This window comes from Dermacentor silvarum, chromosome 11, assembly GCF_013339745.2.
Source record: "Dermacentor silvarum isolate Dsil-2018 chromosome 11, BIME_Dsil_1.4, whole genome shotgun sequence".
NCBI classification, from domain to species: Eukaryota; Metazoa; Arthropoda; class Arachnida; order Ixodida; family Ixodidae; genus Dermacentor; species Dermacentor silvarum.
Window position 1 is genome coordinate 117,349,952 of NC_051164.1, and position 22,098 is coordinate 117,372,049.

Sequence of the window (22,098 nt, forward strand, 5' to 3'; positions counted from 1 at the left end):
TGGCGCACCGACGGGGGGCGCACCGACACTCCGAGCTGCATCGCATCGGAGCGTCGGTATCCATACGGCGCCAGCATCTATGCGTTTGCGGCCGTCACTTCAAGTCGAAGGATTGCCACAATAGAGGTTAGCGTGTCCGGTATTCAGGTAAACGCAAGCGCAAGTGTACTGGCCGTTTTACCACGGTTTTACGTGATGAACGGAGGCGCAAACGTGAACTGCTTGCACGGTGCAGCCACCGGGCGGCACAAAGCTCAACCAAACACACAGCTAATATAGCAGTAACCAAGTTTTTTCCACTTTGCTGCTGGCTCACATTTTCGGCAGGAGCGTAATCTTCAACACGTTGTCTTTTTATATGTTTAAAATGTTTTACACTTGGTTGCAACAATATTAGAGTGCTTTAGCTGAGCGCTTGCTCTCCGCTCCGCTCAGACAGGCATATGCTAGCAAATGATAAACAACCGCTTAGAGGGAACGCTATTGCGCATGCGCACAACGCTCATACTGGCAGCGGAACGAAGACCGCATCCCTCGCTCCGTTACAACGCCGACTGAGCGGAGCGTGACAGCGTGTCTACTTGGCCTCTTCGTCGTTTTGCAGCCGAGTTGATAGCGCGTTAATTGTCGGAGTCATGAGGGAGGTAGTGGCCGAACACTGCACCAGGGAGGCCAATTCCTGTTCTGGTGAGGAAGTGACTTTTTGATGAAGCTTAGTGGGCCTTCCTAGTTTGGTTGTACCTGAACTAGTATAGCCCCACTAGCTCTCGGCAATTATTTTTTTTTCTTGCCGGTGTCAGGCACCACTCCATGTCTGAAAATGTATTGGACTGGAGTAGGATTCGAACTTACGACCTTCAGATTTGAAGCCGGGTATTCTACCTCTACTCCACGCCACCAACGTTTGCAGGCGCAATTTGCAGGCGCAAGTTGGAATACGCTAGCGCAAGACAGGGGTAATTGGAGATCGCAGGGAGAGGCCTTCGTCCTGCAGTGGACATAAAATAGGCTGATGATGATGATGATGATGATGATGATGATGATGATGATGATGATGACAGCGCGTCGCTCGCGTTTATCAAATGCGAAATCTACGTAGTTCCCTCCAGTACCCCAGAACGTGAAATGTGAGCGTAAGCGGCGCTCTGCTAAAACTGTCTATTAGCTCTGTATTTGGCTGGTTAAGCTCTGCGCCACCAGATGGCTGCACCGTGCATGCCGATCAGGCCGCTCACCTACGTCTACGAAGCTCTTTCATCACAGCGGTATTGAGGGGCTTTAGTTTACGCCTCTGCCTATCCGTCCAAACACCCAGCCCGCCTGTGGTAAAAGCGATGCGTGCATTAGTACAGTATTTGAAGTGCACCGGTTTAAGAGACCGCCTATAGTGTCCCTGTACATCGTCCCACGTGTACTCGGTACTCATTCTCTCCCTATTTTACTCTTTTTATTCCCCCTTTCCCTCACCCCTAGTGCAGGGTAGCAAACCGGACGCTTTTCTGGTTGACCTCCCTGCCTTTCCTCTCCTTGCTGAGAGGAAAGGCAGGGCCGCCGCTGCTTGACATGACAAGCCGCTGCTTCAAAATGTTTGCCAAATGAAGAAGGAAGAGCACACTGATCCTGATTTAATTCATAAGCCGAAAGTTTAGAAAGCTTGGAATACATTTCTAACCCCGCTTTTAGTACAAGCACGGTATACGCTGCTCGCGCCGTTTGGACAAGGCGAAGTGATCTCTGACAGCACTTACATGTCCTCTAAAGCTGTGGCCACAACTTCGTGTCGTCCGCACAGTCACCGTCTACGATATGCGTCGAAACGGAGGTTTGCTGCGCCGCATAGGACTCAGGCGCTTGCATTGTAAACACGGAGGTATCTGAGGCTAGCAATGGACGCGTCACCACGTGACCAAACATGGGAAAAGGGTCGATAGCCACAGTCCATCTTCACAGTAGTGGAAGGGTATTCATTTCTTCTTTCAGAATCGAAATGATCGCACAACGGTCGCATTCACATTGAAGATGCCGGGGTGACGCATGACGCCAAGCTCGGTTCGCACGCCACAGAACGCGAGAGGTCTGGCAACACTGCTGTCTGGCATCCATCGCCAGCGCTTATTGTGTACTACTGCCAGGCGCGACATCCACTCTGTTTCAATTGCCCAAGACGCGGTTACGTTGTTATGGGAGTTCAGTAATGTGGAAAGCTGGGCGAGTTGGTGATTAATCATCATACCGTATTGGTGAAGACTGACAAAGTGGAGAGACACTCGCTGCACTGTTTTATCTTAGAACGAACACTTCGTCTTTATATCACGCAGCATGATTTCAAGAACGGCGTTACGGGGGGCGAAGCAAACCTAGTGCGTATTGTTTCCAGAGCAGCCGTCAGTATTACTGAGATGTAAATAATTAATTGTAATTAATTATGTTAACTCGTGAAGTATTGTACTAATTATCAAAGTGTCAATGAGAAAGTTGTAGAGCAACATGAAAAACTCCCGATACAGCTTTCTGTTGCTCAATACGTGCTACATAAAAGTGTTTTTCCGAGCATGAAAGAAGCCCGCGAATACACGCAAAGTGCCTCGAGCGGCCAGTCATGCGGCAATTCTGCGTGTATTCGCGGGCTTCTTTGGTGTGAAATATGGTGTGAAAAGTGGAAAATCATGATAAACGAGCCAAAAACAGTTGTCTTCAGGGTATCAAACAAGATAAAGAATGTCCTGGATCACAAATACTTTGTGAACTCCCGAATACTCGCCATAGTTGATACACTGAAATATCTAGGGATAACTATCACCAAGAACCTAAGCTGGAAAACGCTTATCACAAGTATCACGAGCACTGCCGGGAAAAAAAAAACTTTGGTTTCTGCGCAGAAAGTTGAAGCTTGCGCCTCAATCAGTCAAATTAACCGCTTTTCTAACCTATGTGAGGCCAACATTAGAGTACGCAAGCACTATATGGGATGCGTCCCAAGTGGGTCTAATAAACGAACTCGAAAGGGTACAAAGAAAGGCTGCACGGTTTATTTTGTCTCCGCTGACTCGGTAACAGATGTTAAATCAGCTTCAACTACCCCCTCTATCACAGCGGCGTCTAGTGGCAAAACTAAAATTCCTATTTTTGCTTTCTAAACACCATTTTAACATCGATATTTCAGATTACTTAGCTCCCCCAAAAAAGCGAACTCTTAGGAAACATGACTCGACGTTTGTTTTACCACAGCTACATATCGACGCATATGCAGATTCATTCCTACCCCGAACCATAAAAGACTGGAACCATCATTCGTTATGCAGTGCACCTCAGTTGAAACCTTCGAAAAATGCTTACATCATTACAAACCTGAATGCTTATGTTTGCTTCCATTCTTGTGCATAATACACAGGCTTCTTTTTTTTTTTTCGTTTTTGTGAACTGCTACCATATACCATGTATGGTTTGTTTTATGAATTAGAGTTTTTTTTTTATGAATTGGAGGCTACAAAATTGATTGCGGAAGTGTTAGACTACTGTAAAAATTGTCATTTTGTTGTTTTTTGTCAATTGTTTTTTTGTTTTTGTTTTTTATCACGGACACTTCGCTGATGTAATTTACTGTTGTAATACCCAGCTTCTATTTTGATAACTGCTGTTCAAATTATGTGTTTACCCGTTTTCTATGACTGACACTTTATTGATGTATTTTACTGTTGTAAAACCCCAGTTTGTATTTTTGATAACCTATTGTTGTAACACCGAAATTCTCTTTGTGATGCCTTAAAACCCACCCTGTAACGGCCTTATGGCCAACAGTATCGTAAATAAATAAAATTAAAAAAAAACGCATTTATGTAGCACGTATTGAGGAACAGAGAGCTGTATCGGGAGTTTTTCATGTTGCTCTACAACTTTCTCATTGACACTTTGATAATTAGGACAGTACTTCTCGAGTTAGATAATTAATTACAATTAATTAATTAAATCTCAGTAACGAAAAGATACGGGCGTCTGCTCCACGGTACTGGAAACAATACGCACTAGGTTTGCTTCGCCGTAACGCCGTTCCTCTTTCTTTAAATCGTGCTGCGTGATAGCTGTGACACCCTGTATACCCGCGCAGCCTGCGACGTCAAAGATGTCCAACGCAAGACTAACAGCACTTATTAAAAAACCCGCGCACCCTCGGGCGTCAAAGATACGCAATATGTCTTACTCTCTGTGCAATCCTAACCTAATCGTTGTACCCCTAACACATTAATTTTTACAAATTTATTCTAGTAACTTTCCAAGAAGGCTATGGCTGAGAAGAACAGATGGTTGACTTATGACCTGTAAATGTGAAAGGCCCTGGTCAGCTGATCCTTATCAGCTGACCAGGGAATTAGTGGAAGCCAAAGGAGGAATTATCGCGGATTCTGTTGGCAATGCTCGCCTGCGCTTCCTGTCGTGCCACGGAGGCTAACTTTACCTTTTTCTGCTTGCGCTGATACGTCGCGGTTTCTCTCGAGGGAGGAGGTGTCTGCCAGCGAGGCGTTCATCGAAACGTTCAGTTTGTAACGTTTCCGTGCACTGTAAATTTTAACGGTTATATCATTTTTGACAATCCATCGGGGTCATTCCGACAAGCTGTTTCTATCGCCGTGAACAATGAGAGCAGAGGAAAAGCCACCAGTACCACGTGGGAAAAGAAATTGCGCGCGATAATTAGACTGGCTGGTGTACGTGTTACGACCTGCCGTCGCGTTCGGAGCTGCCAAGATATGCCCCGTCGTCGACTCGCCTGCTTCTTGTGGCTGAGCTCCCGCACGGTGTCCTGCTCGAACGTGGCGTCGGCCACCTGCTGTCGCAGCTCGGCGGACGCGGGCAGGTAGCCGCGCACCTCGCCGCCCACCGAGACGACGATGAGCTGCTCGCGTCCGTCGAGGCAGTAGTCGGCCTGCACGATGCCCGCCACGCCGTGCGCCAGGCTGTCGCGGAACACCACCTCGCCCGTGGACAGAGTGCGGGCGTCCACCTGCGCGCCGCCATCGACTCAGCCGCCGCTTGCCCGCGCTTGGCGGGATCATACCTTGCCATTGCTCCAGCCTGTGATGAGCTCCGGCCGCCCGTCGCCGTCGATGTCGTAGCCGTGGAGGCACACGGCCTGGCTCTTGGACTGCGCACACGGGGACGCACGCGCACCGTCACCGACGTGCTGCTCGCTCGAACCAGCTGCGCCTACTAGCATCCACCAGAGCAAAAAGCGCCATGTGCCAGAAAACACGCTGCGGCCAGCTACACGTCCAGAGAGGACGCAGCTCAGGTTCTCTCTGACGTTGTCGGGGCGCTTACTTTCACGGGGATGTAAGCGTGAAACGCAACACGCGTACCGTAACTCTACATTCCCTTTGTCCCCGAAGGTTACGTGGAGCCAAGTGTCGTTGCTGCGGAGTCTTGGCGTTGCTTTCACCACGCACACCTCATCGGTCGGTCGATTAGGCCTGACGCTGGGACGTTATATTGTGCGATTGACTAGCATCACATATGATATACTTTATTCTTTGAGATTTGCCATCTTGCTCCTTCTTTCCTCCCTTCCTTCCTATCTTCCATTTCTATGTTTGTCTGCTCCTTTCTGAAGAGTATAGGCAGGCCCCTTCCGGTGGCAGTTGCTAGCCTTGCTCCTCCCTTTCCTGTGTATATGTTTACAAATAATAATAATAATAATAATAATAATAATAATAATAATAATAATAATAATAATAATAATAATAATAATAATAATAATAATAATAATAATAATAATAATAATAATATATGCTGCAGTGACGGACGTTGCAAAATTTCCTAACCAGCGTTGGTAGGCAACCACTGTCAGAGGGCGCTATTCTCGGCCTATATACAGGGTGTTTCGCTTAGCTTGGGTCAAACGTTAAAGATATGCAAATGCTATACGTAGCTGGACCGAACCGAGATAATGCTGTTTGCCGTCGCTTGGAGATACTCAGGTTATTTCTTGCATTCCGCCTAATTACATAATTATAGTCTTAATTAATCAATCAACTTCTCAATTATTATAGTTGAGAAGTAGTATAATTGAGAAGAACTGAAATACAATGCTTCTTTTTACATTGGATTACTGATTACTTGAGAAATCGTAAACAGTATGTTGTGATCGATGGGCAACAGTCGGACTGTCTACCGGTGACATAGGGAGTACCGCGAGGTACTTTTCCTTTTGTACATCTTGTGAATGCAGTTGACTCCAGCATTCTATTTTCTCGCGATTGTGTTTTGTACAGAGATATAACTTCCCATAACGATCAACTTGAACTTAACAACAATTTAAAGAACATTTCAGATTGGTGCAACATGTGGGGAATGCTCCTGAATACGGAAAAAGGTGTCATCTTACGTATTGCACGCAGAAAGAACTCACTAAAGCACATTTATAAACTAGGTTCGTCAGTATTACAAGAGGTTACTAACTACAAACACTTGGGAGTCACCTTTACTAACACTTTGTCATGGAACATTCATATTGACAACGTATGTTCCTTTCGTAAACTATGTCTACTCCGACACAAATTAAGAAACGCCCCGGCTATAGTGTAAAACTTTTGTGCTACATATCCTTTATTCGGCCCATACTTGAGTATGCATGTATCGTCTGGGACCCCTATACTGAAGTTAACATTAAAAAGCTCGAAAGAATACAAAGATAAGCAGTTGGATTTATTCTTTCCAAATTTTCGCAGTTTGATTCTCCCACGGAACTTATGCTAACAAATAATATACAGTTACTAGCTTTACGAACAAACAAATTGCTCCTTGACTTTCTTTCGGCACTTATTATCAATAAATTAATTACTGAGCCATCAATATATATTAAACCTTTAATAACTAGACACACCCGGCACCACCAACCCCACACTTTAAACCCATATTTTGCACGAACTGAGGGGTTCAAATATTCCTTTTTTCCACGAACTATTAACGACTGTAACTTGATGCCGTCTGTACCTACTACTGATTGACATGTGCAAGGTCTGCGGTATTGCATAAATAAATAAATTGGATGAAAAGTGTCAATGAGAAAATTGTGAGCAACATGAAAAACTCCCGATACAGCTTTCTGTTGCTCAATACGTGATACATAAAAGTGTTTTTCCGAGCATGAAAGAAGCCCGCGAATACACGCAAAGTGCCTCGAGCGGCCAGTCGCGGGGCGATTGTGCGTGTATTCGCGGAATTATTAATTAGTCTAAAATAGTCTTAAATAATTAAGACTGTAATTAGGCGAATGAAAAGAATCTGAATATCTGACGGCAAACAACATTACTTTGGTTCGGTTCAGCTACGTAGCATTTGCATATATTTTTAAAGTTTGTCCCAAGTTAAGGGAAACACCCTGTATATGGCCTGATACTGCAGGTCGGACAACGAAAGCACTGTAGAAGTTCCTAGCTGCATGACACGTGACTATAGACGAGGGGCTCTGTAGTAGGGCAGCCGTCTAGTGTACAATCGCTGCTTATCCTCCTCCATCCCTTTCACTCCCCAGTGCAGAGTAGTGGACTAGAGCGCATCAGCTCAGGTCGGCCTCTCTGCCTTTCCGGCAAATAAGGTGCCTCTCACGGTCTCGACATTCCTTAAGCACTAGGCCCAGCCAATCTTCGTGATTGCGATAACTGGCGTCACACCCGTTACAGCGTTGCAGAAAACAGCTGTTGCGTGTTCGTTTAAAAATGAAATCAGTGAGAGGTCTATTATGAGAGAAAAGCTGAGAGGTCGGCCTGAACCAATGCGTTCTGCCTGCATGCTCAACGATCACGCAATTGTTTCCCAAAGCAACGAACGGTCTATGAGAGACGTTCCGGAATTCCGATTGCCTGCAGAGTTCTTTAACGTGCTCCTTCATCTAAGTACATACTCGAGCGTTATTGCATTCCGACCCATGAAAATACGCCCCCTGCTTCCGGGAATCGAACTCTTGACCTTGTGTATGCCCACAACCAGACCGCCATAGACCACCGCGGCGTGGCGGTTGCACGGCATTGTGTGGTCGGCACCGATTTCGTTGGCGTCTAAATAAGCCCGAGTACCGCGTCAAAGACATTTGCGATCGCGCATCTTTGCAGCCGATATAAGAAGGAATCGAGTGGGTGCTAACGCTGTCACTTACAGGTCGCAAGTTGTCTAATAATAATAACGGATTGATGCAATAACATTCGCGTGAATGTTCGGTTAAATTATGGCACACGCTGATATTGCAAAGCTGAAGACGCGGTCGCGCGCTCCGCCTCTGGCGCACGTTTTGGGAATGCACGCCGCGTAGGCTTTACTGGAATATCGCAATCTTAAAATGCAGCACGCAAACCTTGATCCTCCAGAGGCGCTCGGTGCCCCGGTAGACGCCAATGGTGCCGTTGGCGAGCGCGTACGCGAAGCAGTCCTGCGTCAGCGGGCAGAGCGCCGTGATGGCCTCGGTCTCGGTGATCTCGGCCACGATGACATCGTCGCGGAACACGCGGATGTCGAAGTCCTCCGAGCCGACGAGCAGCTGCGCAGAGGGGGAGGCTCTTCGTGGCACGCTCTTCGCAGCAAATGGGACTGACTGCTCAGTTGCTTTTATCAAGCACGCGCTCGTTTGCACTGCGTGCACTGTGGCCGAACTGGGCCGACACCTTTGGACGACGTGGAGAACGCGTCAGTCTCACTGTGTTGTTTGAACATGGTCCGACGCTCTTTGGACATACTTGGCATTCACGCCTACGTCAAATGCCTACGTCATCATCATTATTGCTTCATTTGTTCGCGCCTTTCTCAATCTGCTCGCTTTGGGAAGATAAAAAATATGCACATCCAACGGACACCTAGGAATCTATGCAATGCGAAGGGGTTGTCAATCAAGTGGCATAAATTTGTCCGTTACATTTGGCGTAAAAGAAAGTGGCGCTATCGCGCACCCGTGCTGTACGACAACCGTCTCAACGAGTTGGCCTGTAATGGTTGGGGCATCGGGCTGCAGGCCCGAGGTTCGATCCGGGCAGGTGGCTTCCGCCAGACAGCGGCGGCCACGATACGGAAAGTGCGGGAGGTTTCGCAAGGAAGAGCTGTCACGGAAGCGGCACCAATGCGTCTCTTGGAGGAAGCACTCGGGCACTGCATCGTAATTGACAGCAGCGGTGCTGTAAATTGGCGCGCTGGACGATAGCTCTCGATGGCGCGTCTTATTTCATTTCCTTAAAGACCCCACGTGGGGGTATTACATAAGGGGTGGGGTCAGCAAAACATGAATGACAATGCCATATGTGTTTATGTACAGAGAATGTGATTTAAATTTTCAGCGAATGATGATGCACAGGTGATGTCGACGATATGTTGGGGAAGACCGTTCCAATCTTTACCTGCACGTGGAAAGAAGGAAGCTGGAAAAGTTCGGACCCGTGGACGAAAAACTTGAAGGGTGTGGCTGGTGCGGTGACAAATGTACGATGCTGGCATGATGTAAGGTCCACGATTAAGTGATGAGTAATACAGCTTGTGTTACAGTAATAGAGTGGCTATGCGACGGCGAACTGAGAGAGGCGATATCGCAGATTTAGTTTTCAAAGCTGAAACACTGACGTCATACGAATAAGAGGAATGGATGAACCTTGTAGCGCGATTTTGGACTGCTTCTAGATCGTTTATGGGGTTAACATGATGCGGGTTCCATATGGCAGATGCGTATTCTAGTTTAGGTCGAACTAGTGACCTGTAAGCGAGCAATCTTACGTGATGTGGGGCGAGGTGAATTAAGACATCCCAGAGTTTTGTTTGCTGATGATATCACGTTAGCGACATGTGCGTTCCTTGTTAGGTATTTAGATAATGTAATGCCTAAGTATTTGAAAGACGATACGGATTCTACGGATTTTTTTTTTTTTTGCGATTTTGTACTGAAATTCATGAATCTTGTGTCGACGGGGAATGGAAAGGAGCTTTCATTTGCTAGGGTTAATAGTCATGAGCCAATTTTCACACCATTGTTGGATGTGGTTAAGATCCTGTTGGAGGGCTTCTTGATCAGTAGTGTTAGTTATTCGGCGGTAGATAACTCAGTCGTCAGCAAACATTCGAATTTGGCAATGTACATGCAGTGGGAGGTCGTTAATATAAATCAAAAACAAAAGAGGGGCGAGAACGGAGCCTTGTGGGACACCTGATGTTACAGGAAGAGGATTAGACGACTGGTTATTTGTGATGACTGATTGAGAGCGATTTGTTAAGGCTTTGATCCACTGTAGTACGTTATGATGTAGGTTTAAACGAGATAGTTTTTGTAATAACCGTTGATGTGGAACTTTGTCAAATGCCTTGGCGTAATCCAGAAAAATAGCGTCAACCTGAAGGTTAGTGTCCAAGTCAGCATGCAACTCATTGAGGAATATGGCTAGCTGAGTTTCGCACGAATACCCTTTGCGGAAACCGTGCTGGGAAGGATGGAAGAAATTGTTAGCGTCCAGGAAGTCCATAATGTGAGAGTATATGGCATGTTCCATGATTTTATAAGGGACGCTAGTTAAAGATATGGGACGGTAGTTTAGAGGACAATTTTTATCACCTGATTTGTAGTGTGGAACGACCTTCCCAGTTTGCCAGTCATTCGGAATGAGACCTGTAGAAAGTGACTGTGAAAACAACAGTTTCAAATACACTGCAACATTACACTTGGTATTTTTTCGTACTTTCGAGTTGATTTCGTCGATGCCGGCTGACAAGGACAGTTTCATTTTCTCAATTAAGGACGAGATACCGTTTGAAGAAAAGGTTATCGCGTCCATCGGTGACGTGGCATTAGTAGGTGGCATCCATGAAGGCGGGTTGCGTTCTTGTGTGAAAACTGTTGAAAATGTACCTTCGGCTCACCTCGTTCAGGCCGTCCTTGTTGAAGTCGTACAGGGCGAGCGCCCTCACGTTGTCTCCGGTCACCTGCGTGTTCGGAGGCGAATCTTAAACCTCCCTGGTCCGAGGATTAGCTGCACTGCACACCACGCAAAAGCGCAGCCGCAGCATAAATACGCCGTCCATCTGCGGGCATTTGCGAAACGTACGGCGCAGACTCTCGCGTGTTAGTGAGTAACATGGGGCTGTTAATTGATCAGTGTCGAAGCACGGGGATATGTGCAGAAATAATTTTGCAATGCCATCATCAGCTGTAGGGCATTACCAAAATAAAGCACCCCTGTACCCTGACACCCTTACGAGGCGTAATCTACAAAGTATGCTGTTCGTATACTCGCTTGAATGCCTTAAGGTATACGTGGGTGCTTACGGCATGTGCCAGCAATAAGAGTGCGGGAAGGGTCTGCGCTGACGTCATTCAGTTGCAGACGCTGCGTCGGAGGGAATGTGTTGCCAGCTGAGAGACGACATGTTCTTTCGGAACGCCACCGCTACCTTGGTTTGCCACAAGTAGAAAGATCAGGCAAGGAGACACTCCAATGCACTGCATGCCTAGAAGAAGTATTCAAGCTCTTAGACTGGGAAGGCTTAGGAGTGAGGATCGACGGCGAATATCTCGGCAACCTTCGGTTTGCAGATGCCACTGTCCTATTCAGCAACACTGGGGACGAATTAGAACAAATGATTGAGGACCTTAATCGAGAAAGTGCAAGAATTGGATTGAAGATGAATATGCAGAAGACAAAGATAATGTTCAATAGCCTGGCAAGGGTACAAGAATTCGGGATCGCCAGTCGGCCTCTAGAGTCTGTAAAGGAGTACGTTTATCTAGGTCAACTACTCACAGGGGATCCTGATCATGAGAAAGAAATTTAGATCCCAGTATCGAAGTCTCTGGGCAACGAATACCTGTGTACAAGGAGCACAAGTTTTTAGGTATTGGGCTTGATGTAAAATTGGCCTCCATTCCACACATCAAATATCCGAAGGCAAAATGCCTAAAAACAACGAACTTAATGAAATTTTTCTCTCATACAACGTAGGAAGTGCCTATTGAACCTCTACAAGAGCCTCGTTCGATCACGTTTGGATTATGGTGCCATGTTATATCACTCAGCCGCGCCAAGCGCGCTAAAAATACTGGATCCCGTCCACCGTCTGGGTATTCGTCTAGCCACAGGCGCCTTCAGAACTAGCCCTATTGAGAATCTATACGTAGAATCGAATGAGTGGTCCCTTCACCTACAAAGAACATACAGCAGTTTCACATATTTCCTCAAAGCACAGTCTAACCCTCTACATCCTTGCTACAAACATGTTAACGATGTGACATGTGCTCTACTATACCACAGTCGATCCTCAGTGAGAGAGCCTTTCTCAATGCAGGTCAGAAAACTTTGTGATGAAATGAATGTCCCAATCCTTGAACATTACCTAATGGCTCCATTAAAGCTTTTGCTACCGTGGCAATGGCAAATCGTTGAATGCGACACATCATTTGTAGATGTAACAAAACACGTCCCAGATGCGCACATACATATGCTCTTTCGAGAGCTTCAATCGAAGTACACCTGTCCATAGTTGCGTCGATGCGCAGATGCGCAGATACACAGATGCGTCGAAATCACAAGCCGGCGTCTCTTACACTGCTGTTGGCCCATCGTTTTCGGAATCCGACGTTCTACATCCTGAAACCAGTATCTTCACGGCAGAGGCCTATGCATTACTGTCGGCTACTAAACACACCAAGAAAGCAAAGCTACCAAAGGCCATTATATTCACAGATTCCCTAAGTGTCGTCAAAACTTTGAAATCACTACGGAAACAGAAAAATCCTGTTATAAACGACCTCTATTCACTGCTCTGCAATATGTATGCCTCTAATCAACAGGTTGTAATATGTTGGGTGCCCGGGCACAGGTGTACAGAGGGTAACGAGCTTGCAGATAAAATGGCAACTTCCATAGCAACAAAACCTAGCAATTTGTTCATGCCCGTTCCTGCCACAGACTTGAAGCCATTTTTACGCAAAAAACGCACCAACTATTGGCAACACTTATGGGATGAGCAAGCACTCAATAAGGCCCATGTAATTAAGCCGCTTTTAGGCAACTGGCCATCATTAACAAAGTCACGACGATCTGAAGTTCGCTTTTGCTGCCTTAGAATAGGACATACATATGGTACACATTCATACATTTTAACTGGCGCTGACCCATCGCGCTGATCGCATGGCGCTGACTATATAAACAACATATCCTTTAGCACACAAACATATCCCCTTACATCCGACACTGTTTCTTGGCCCAGAACCTCTGTTTGAAACCAAGGCGGTGCTTAACTTTCTAGGTGATGTTGTGCTGCATGTTATTAGCCCGAGAAATTCGTCGCCTTCCCTCTACCTCTACCTACTGTCTTATAGAGCGCGTCCCTCCAGGCATTTTGTGCCCAAGGGTCTCAGTGAGGCGGTAATGCTAATGGAAGGGACGAATTTTTTCATGTTATTTCATTCTAGCGTATATTTTATGGTCATCGCTCTTATCACTCGTCATTAGCATTTCTTTAATACTTGTATATATTATGCACCTTACACTGAATATTGTAGGCCTCTATACAGCCTCGTTACATTTTACACTTTTTATTCACCACGTGATCGATTTTACCATACCATTTCTTGGCGCTCTTTGGCCATCCCTGGCTCTTGCGCCTAAAAACCCTACACATCATGAGAAAGAAATTTACAGAAGAATAAAATTGGGTTGGTGTGCATACGGCAAGCATTGCCAAATCCTTACTGAGAACTTACCACTGTCATTGAAAAGTGAAGGGTACAATCATTGTATTCTACCGGTGCTAACATATGGGGCATAAACCTAGAAGGTAACAAAGAAGCTCGAGAACAAGTTAAGGACCGTACAAAGAGCAATGGAACGAAAAATGTTAGGCCTAACGTTAAGAGACAGGAAGAGAGCGGTGTGGATCGGAGAGCAAAGGGAGATAGCCGATATTCTAGTTGAAATTAAGCGGGATAAGTGGAGCTGGGCAGGCCATGTAATGCGTAGGATGGATAACCGGTGGACCATTAGAGTTACAGAATGGATACCAAGAGAAGGGAAGCGCAGTCGAGGACGGCAGAAAACTAGGTGGAGTGGTGAAGTTAGGAAATTTGCAGGCGCAAGTTGGAATCAGCTAGTGCAAGACAGGAGTAAATGGAGATCGCAGGGAGGAGGCCTTCGTCCTGCAGTGGACATAAAATATAGGCTGATGATGATGTCGGAAGCTCTCGGTAAGTGTAAACGATCCGTTGCCCAAGTTTAGACCGTTCTGACACACAAGCGTAGGACTAAGTTCGGGGCGGCTGAAAACAGAAGCATGGAAACTGCCATGACCACTTATTTTCTTTTTTTTTGTCTCTTTGTGATTGATTTCAATTCAGAAAAGCTATAAATATTTAGAATTTATAGCTTCCGCATATGCATATTTTACGTACACTGGCTTCACTTTTGCGGAATCAACTGATGGTTAAACAATTTCGGTTTCGCTTGAGTCATCGTCTGCTTTTCCAGCAGGTCTGTCGCGTGTCTTTCTTTTCCTTACGGGACCACTTGGGTATAAATGGTACGCTGAGAATGGCGCATTAGAAGCGCGCTTGGCATTGTGCTAAAGGCAACCGTCGCAGCGCGTCTCCACAAGCAGCAGTCGTGCCTGCGGAGCGAGCGAGTGCGTCGCCGGCGTTCTGCCTTCGCAAATGAGGGCGGTTTTTCGTAATCGATGACGTTCGTCTCAGTACGCGCATTTCATCAGTCAAGAATGTGACGAATCAAAAATATCAAACACGACGTTGCTCAGCTTGGTCTTGGAATTTCGTTGTCGCAGTTCTGCTAACGTAAAGGGGCACCGATAAAGGAGTCGAGTTAGATTGAAAGGCTTACGTAATAACAAGTGGGCCCACTCGTAGCGCGGAAATGGCAATGCTAAAATCGGAGTGGAGCCATCTGTGGTACACTATGGTACCTCTCCTGTGACGCCAGCACTGGCATACAAGGATGCCACGTGGAGATTACGTCAACGCCCCTGTTTCGGTGCGGGTGGCTCAAATTGAGGAGCAGCAGCGGGACCTACGGCGACAATTTCCTGCGCGACAAAGTGGCACACAGAAAACGTTGACAGACTTCTAGCCCAATAATCTATCGACCAAGCTTGATTTAATACTTTCCTTTATAGGTAATAACTATATTTATTATTTATATTTCCTTTAAAATGTTGTACATTGCTCCAATGATAATCTTGGTTTGAGCTACACTTGTATCGCAGAATAGTTGAGCAGGGCGGCGGCTTGCCACGTGCGAAACTGCCTCGCGCGCGTCTTCGCTCGTGCGACGAGTAATTACCGTCCAGAAGACGTCCTCTCCGTCGTGGTCGAACCCCTGGATGGAGCAGTTGCCGCCCACCAGCACCACGGGGTTCCGCAGGCTGCCCAGGTAGCCCGTGGCCAGGCTGTTGGCGCCGTCCGCCACCTGCGCAGTGCGTGTGCTTGGCCCGACGTCAGCGCCTCCCCGTCGAACCCACCTCCCTGAAGAAGAGGTCGCAGTTGTTCTCGACGTCGTAGGCGAGCAGCGCGGTGGGCGTCCCGACCAGCAGCACGTCCTCCTTGGCTCCGGGCTTGAGGCAGTCGGCGGCCACGCAACTCACCGTCTGGTTGACGTTCAGCAGGGACACGTCCCCGCCTCCTTCCCAGCGGTCGCCGCTGCGCTGACGCTGCTGGTTGTTATTGTGCACCAGCACCTGCGGCCATCGATTGGGTTTCACTCTCCTACTTGGAGGTGCAGCAAAGCGTCGATCACGCATTGCTGCGGCACTGTCCCTAATATGTCCCGTCTATGACTGAATATGTCATATCCAAGGTGAGCAAAAGGTAACGTTCGCCAGCTCTAACTTGTTCAGTCGCATTGCCACGTATGATTTTTCTGCGTGGCGCACTGCGCCTGCCTTTTTACTTGCTCGGTATTGTCCTTTCTATAACGCCTGCGTCTCTCCAAGTATTTGCTATTGCGGCATGCGAACTTCGGAGGCAGTGCATAATTAAATGTTGGCGTTACCGGCCGATTCCAATGACCATGGCGAGTGGCTTGGGGGGACACTGCGAAGCACTCGGGGCGCGTACCTTGTCGGAGGCCGTGGCTGCGGTGATGCACGGGTGCAGGCCGTCGTACTTGCCCACCGTCACCCTGCGCGCAAGCACTTTGTGGTTCAGCTGGAAGGTGAACTCCGGCACCAGGTTGTCCCTGCCCTTCGACATGGCCAGCGCACGACGACGCGAATGCGGTTGCCGTGGCTACCCTTCAAAACACATGTTCGGGCACACACCTCTCTCGACACCGGGCTGTTCGGGTTGACGCTTTGCGCTTCGGATCTGGTTCGGCTCCGGGGCGACAATAATAATGGTTCGAACTGGTTCGCAGCATTCTGAACCGCTTCGTTCAAGTTCAAATGGGTTCCTAAAAAAAAAAAAAAAGACGCACATTCGCGTGCGTACGATTAAAAAACGCGTCCTTTTGAAAAAAACATAGTTCCCAAGACACTAGCTGTGCAAGACTTTTGCTCGGGCATTAACTTGAAGAAGGTATATCACGCGTCTTCGTAACGAAACAACTGTTTGTTGATGAGCAATACGAAACGTGGTGTTTGCCGGTCGGCAGCGCGCAACGGCCACGCGCACGCTTCAGAATGCGCGCGCGCATATCGACCGCGGGCTGCTTTGGAGTCACGTGATACACCTCTGCCGACAGAGGGTCCCGCGCGAGGAGCAGGCGCCGGCTGGGAAGTGGTCATTTTTGGACGGTTAAACGACGTTGGTCGCAGAACGGTGCGAGTAAAGTTTGTTCTTTCTCCTTGAAGATGGACAAATCTCTTCAAGGCGATAATCAGCGTTGATGAAGCAGGGGGCAGGTTTTAGGTAACAAAACTTATCAGTACTTGTTGCTCGGCTATTTGGTTCATCTTATTCCACAAAGACGCTAACCGAGAGCAGAAAAAAAAAAAAAGCTTTAGGACAGGAAAGAGCGTCCCTTGTAAATAAGTTCATTGAAAGCAGACGGGGTCACATTTATAGGAAAAAGTGGCCATGTGTTTGCGCACAGTACTCAAACAAGGTCTGCATCGTTATCCAATCATAAAGTGCAGAAACTGGCGTTCAGTGCCGCGTAAAGCCACAGACGTATCGCAGACACAGACGTCACGTTTCATGTTGATGAAGTAAGCCTCCATCAATTCCCGTGCCAAAGAATCTTTGATTTTACCAAGAATGCGGATATGGAAAAGATCTGGCTCACACGTGCAGAAATCGCGGTGCATAGGTAAATGTGCATTAATTTTATTCTTGACAGACAGATCGTGTTCCCTTACCTTATCACATCAAATACCCTGCCGAAACTCAACGTAATTTCGGCAGGGTCGGCCGGACAGGCCGTTGCGTCAATGATAGGCCAAGGGAACACGAGCTGTAATTTCGGGTGTCCCAGCTAAAAGTAACCAATGTTTTAAAAATGACGGAGTGTGCTAGGAGGCAATTAAGTGGTGGTGAGAATCCCGTGGCCTAGTCTGCGGTATTTCTTTCGTTTTGCAAAGTCAATTAATTAGTCGGTATTTCTTTCGTTTGCAAAGTCAATTAGTATAAACGAATTGCCTAACTTTTTAAATATTACCTTCACCAAGAAAGTGCCAATACAGCGGCCCCCCCCCCCCCCCCGCCCCCCCCCCCGTATTCCCCAGTTGGTAAGTCGAAGCCCTTCTTTACCTAGTGTATTATTCTCTTCGAGGGAACCCTCAGCGATGTCAACTATAGCTAGCTGGCCTGCTCGAAGTGTTAGTTGCAGGTCGTAGATAATGCTTTCCGAGTGTACACGTGGTTGTCGTCTAATTGTTTCCTCGAGCTTGTACCGGACCGCGGTTGATGCGCAGGCAGGCGCCAACCGCGGGCTCGGTGTTCGAGGCAGAGGGCCGTGGATCCCCCCATATATCCCGACATTTTGGCGCCCAACGTGGGGCAAGCTCTTGGAAAACGGACGACGATCGGTTCGGATGGCCGCGGAAGCCTGAAGGCTTTGTCCGGACCAGCGTTAGGCCTCAACCGTAAGGGCGTGATTGCTAGCTAGGTTGGGCTTGGGCATGTTGCTTTCTTGAGTGCGAGTTAACGCTGCAGCCAGTGTCGCCGAACTCGTGTAGTCGCTGAGATTTGCAGCAAGTTTGCTCCTAAGAGTAGGGCCGCCCGAAGCGAGTGAGTGCAGCAGCCGACGCGGTGGTCGATTTTCCCTGTACATATGTAAATAGCCTCCTTTCTGTATCTTTGGCTCGTGGGAGCTGGGCGCCGGAAACGCTGGCTAGGACGTCAGCCGGCGCAGTCCCAGGAGTCTGCTCGAAGCTGCGTGGTGAGCAGCGAGCGGGGACCACTAAGCTAGGCCTGCATCTCCTCGCGGCGGCTCATTGGAACCCTTTTGGTCTTTTGTGGCTTGGTATCCGTCATGGACGCGAGTAGGCCTAAGGCTCTGCGGAGCTGCCGGTCGCATGTTCGAAGACGACCATGCCGTGACATTTAGCGGGTGCAACCGGATTCCGCTAGTTCTACTATACTCGCCCCGAGCGGAGAAACCTCGTTCGAAAATAGAAAGCTTATTTTGTTCAGATGAACTCATATTTTGCGGGCGGAATAACCGAAATCCGCGGGGACCAGAGAGCGCTATGTTCATACTAGCATCGCCCACTTCGCGCTCGATCGGACCGGAAATATTCGGTCGAAGCGAATACTTCATTCAAACGAACTGGATTGTTTTTTCTCGTTGCCACATAAAGCTATGCGGTAGACGTGGTGGTTCAGCATCGGTCAACGGCCGACGCTGCGGCGGCCTCTACGCCTTAATTCTAAGTGTTTGTGGAGTGCTTTCAGCGACTTGCAGAACGAGTGAAGCCGCCTCGACTTGCTATTGCTACCATGGTCCACCTCCCCCTGGTCTCGGCCCCTCCCTGTCGCGGCCCGATGCAGCAGCACAATGGCAGCCACAATGAGGGAGGCCCACCATCATACCTCCCACGAGGATGCGTCGGGGCGAGGTTCATCGATCCGCGCGCTCGCCGCTTCGAGCAAAGTCCAGACCCGCTGTCCCGGTGGACATTGCGGCGCGCATCTTGAGGCAAGCCATCTCAGCTTCACCCCATCATCGTCACCCACAGTGACGGCTGCCACACAGACGTGCTGCCTATCAACTGGATTCGGACATTTCCTGCCGGAGTTTACCATCTGCCCGATACTTTGTCAATGCCGTCGTTCCAGCGATTTCTTCTCGCCGTAGGGCAATATTTAAGGGTGGAGGTGTGGGAATCCTCGGGTCCCATAACCGCCGCACGGGCAGCAACGTCGCGTCAAGCGCATGCGTGCCAGGGAGAGTTGGGAGAGGGAAACTTTCTTCCGCGGGCGGCGCGCGGGAATCGCAAGCGCTATCACGCCACCGTGTGGTCACGTGAGATCCCGCTGATATCAGCCCGCGTCTCTTTGGTCTCCAGCAAGCGGCGACGGCGGAGTCCCGCCGTCGCTCCCGTATTCCCACGTGGTTAGTCAACCGCGTTCTTGCCGCGCAAACGCCGCGCCCCCCCCCCCCCCCCCCCCCCCCCCGTAGCCCCAGTTGGTAAGTCGGAAGCCCTCTTTCCTAGTGTATATCTCTTCGAGGGAACCCTCACGAGTCAACTATAGCTAGAGTTGTAGATCACATTTAAACATGGCTGACTAAAGTGTTTGCAAATAAGTACCATTGATGGAGCTTCTTGTAACGCCCTTTAAAGAAAGCCCGCGAAATACGAAGACAAGCGCGTGGTAGCACCACTATTTCAGCGCTCCCAGACGAGCGATCAAGGAACGAAATCCACATATCTCTAGAGCGTTTCCGGGACGGGCTTGGCGTTTCTGGTTGCCGCAATGTACGAGCCAGCAACTCTCGCTACTAAATTATGATCGCGAACGAAACATGACAATTGCATTTTCCTTCGCGATCACGCAGTTCTGCGGTCAAGATTTATTAAAGCCCGAGCTTTTCTTTTTTTATTGCCTCGACTGTTCTGGCTGCATTGCACAAGTGGAGCGAATATGCCACGCCACGTCACTCGCTATGTGTGCCGTGAGTGAGTCATCGGTCGTCTGGGGGCGCTACCTGATTATATCAAGCAGGCTAGGGGACTATTTGTCTCCGCCTCGTTTCGAAGGGGATGCCATTAAACCATCATCAATATAGCGCGGTTCTTCTATTTCGCAGGCTTTCTTTACGGGCACGTACAAGAAGCTCCATCAATGGTACTTAGTTGCAAACACTTGAGTCGGCCATTTTTATGTGTCATCTACAACTTTCATATTGGTACTTTCCTGATGAAGCCAATATTTGAAATCTTAAGCAATTAGTTTGTACTATAATTAATTTACTTTGCAAAACGAAAAAAGAAATACCGCTGACTAGGCCACGCGATCCTTAACACCACTGACTTGGTTTGGGCCTCCTAGCACACTCCGTCGTTTTCAAAACCTTGGTTACATTTAGCTCGGACACCCTGTATATACATACAGGGTGTTTCAACGAACACTTTCAAAAATTCTTAAAGGTTGCCTGTGGCAGATAGCACAATTCTAAATAATGAGCTAGTCTACTCGAAGAGGCGGACGTTACTTGCACAAGAAATTGAAATGCATAATCAAATAATTAACGAAAATTCACTAATTAGGTTTTTACCTGATGGCCCATATTCCAATTTACAAACTGTAGCCGTGGAGTTCGCAAGGCGGATCCACTTGGAATTAATTCTCAGGATGACACCAGTTTCGAGATATTAATTCCCGAACTTTGTGGAGAAATGCATTGGCGTTCCAGTTACTTTTGTGCTTGAAAGCATAAAGCGACGTTTTGTTAAGAACCTAACTGGAACGCCAATGCATTTCTCCGCAAAGTTCGGGCATTAATATCTCGAAACTGGTGTCATCCCGAGAATTCGTTCCAAGTGGATCCGGCTTGCGAACTCCACGGCTACAATTTGTAAATTACAATATGGACCATCAGGTAATTAGTTTAAAACCTAATTAGTGAATTTTTGTTAATTATTCTATTATGCATTTCAATTTCTTTTGTAAGTAATGTCCGCCTCTTCGAGTAGACTAGCTCATTATTTAGAATTGTGCTATCTTCTACAGGCAACCTTTAAGAATTTTTGAAAGTGTTCGCTGAAACACCCTGTATATCAGGATCCCATAAATGATGCGCCTTACAAGGTTCTATTTATGGGTCCGAATTTGTACAAGCTTATGTCGTGTTTTTACTGTATGCTCCTCCCACAAGTACCTAATATACTGTTGGCTACCCATATATAACGTGGTAACTTTGAAAGAAGGCACCTAGTTCCCAGAGAACATGCACTGTCATTGGCACTTGTTCCTAGCTGAAATCCGAGCACGAAAACAATACGAAGGGAGGAGACTGGACTCGGCTCACAACTTGGTGCGACAGCTGTGATGGATGCAGAGTAAAATGCATTTTGAAGACTGTCTGTAAACGGAAGGAAATAATTTCTGAAAGAAGTTGGAATAAGAAATAACGGCGATGATATTTTTGCCATTTGAAGGTAACGCCTTAAACGAACAGTTGGGTTGCGTATACCTGTATTGGCCTGACTATTGGGCAAGTGCACAACAAGCAGTATTTTTCTGTGCTGACAGTGACTTTTGCGCTGCGCGCCCAGCCGGAGATAAATTGAGGTTACTCTTTATTCACTCACTAATTTACTCAAGGCAGATGCACAAGAAATATGCCTTAGGGGACTCGGTGCGCGCCCTTGCTTCTTGATGACGAGGTCCGCGAACCACGTGTCATCGGCGTAAGCCTCTGTTCCCACACCGGGGGGCGGCGAGATATATATTTAACAGTCTACGAGTAATAATATTCCGTAGTCGGTGACACGTTCGTGACCCCCCAGGACCTGCCATATTTTGGGCTTCTTTATTTTTATACTGTAAATTAATTCAAAATAGTGCACGCATCGATGACTCCATATAGCGCAGTATTTACTCCAATATATGTCGAGCAGGAATATAGGTCGATCCCTATATATATATATATAACTCGCAGAGGTAAAAGAATGATAATTTGGATATAGGTC

The 22,098-nt window shown here is 47.6% G+C and overlaps 1 protein-coding gene across 1 annotated transcript in view; it reads right to left on the reverse strand.

The window, feature by feature from the left end:
- Nucleotides 1-16,408, reverse strand: part of LOC119432853 (Bardet-Biedl syndrome 2 protein homolog) — a 56,749-nt gene extending 40,341 nt beyond the window's left edge. Inside the window, exons 1-7 of the mRNA XM_049658420.1 lie at nt 16,079-16,408; nt 15,484-15,699; nt 15,306-15,431; nt 10,879-10,941; nt 8,345-8,527; nt 5,054-5,140; nt 4,766-4,999 (exon numbers count right to left, since the gene is read on the reverse strand). Of these exons, the coding sequence (XP_049514377.1) occupies nt 4,766-4,999; nt 5,054-5,140; nt 8,345-8,527; nt 10,879-10,941; nt 15,306-15,431; nt 15,484-15,699; nt 16,079-16,213 (1,044 nt within the window). The 5' untranslated portion in view covers nt 16,214-16,408. The remainder of the gene's footprint in view (nt 1-4,765; nt 5,000-5,053; nt 5,141-8,344; nt 8,528-10,878; nt 10,942-15,305; nt 15,432-15,483; nt 15,700-16,078) is intronic.
- Between the last annotated feature and the right edge of the window lie 5,690 nt (nt 16,409-22,098).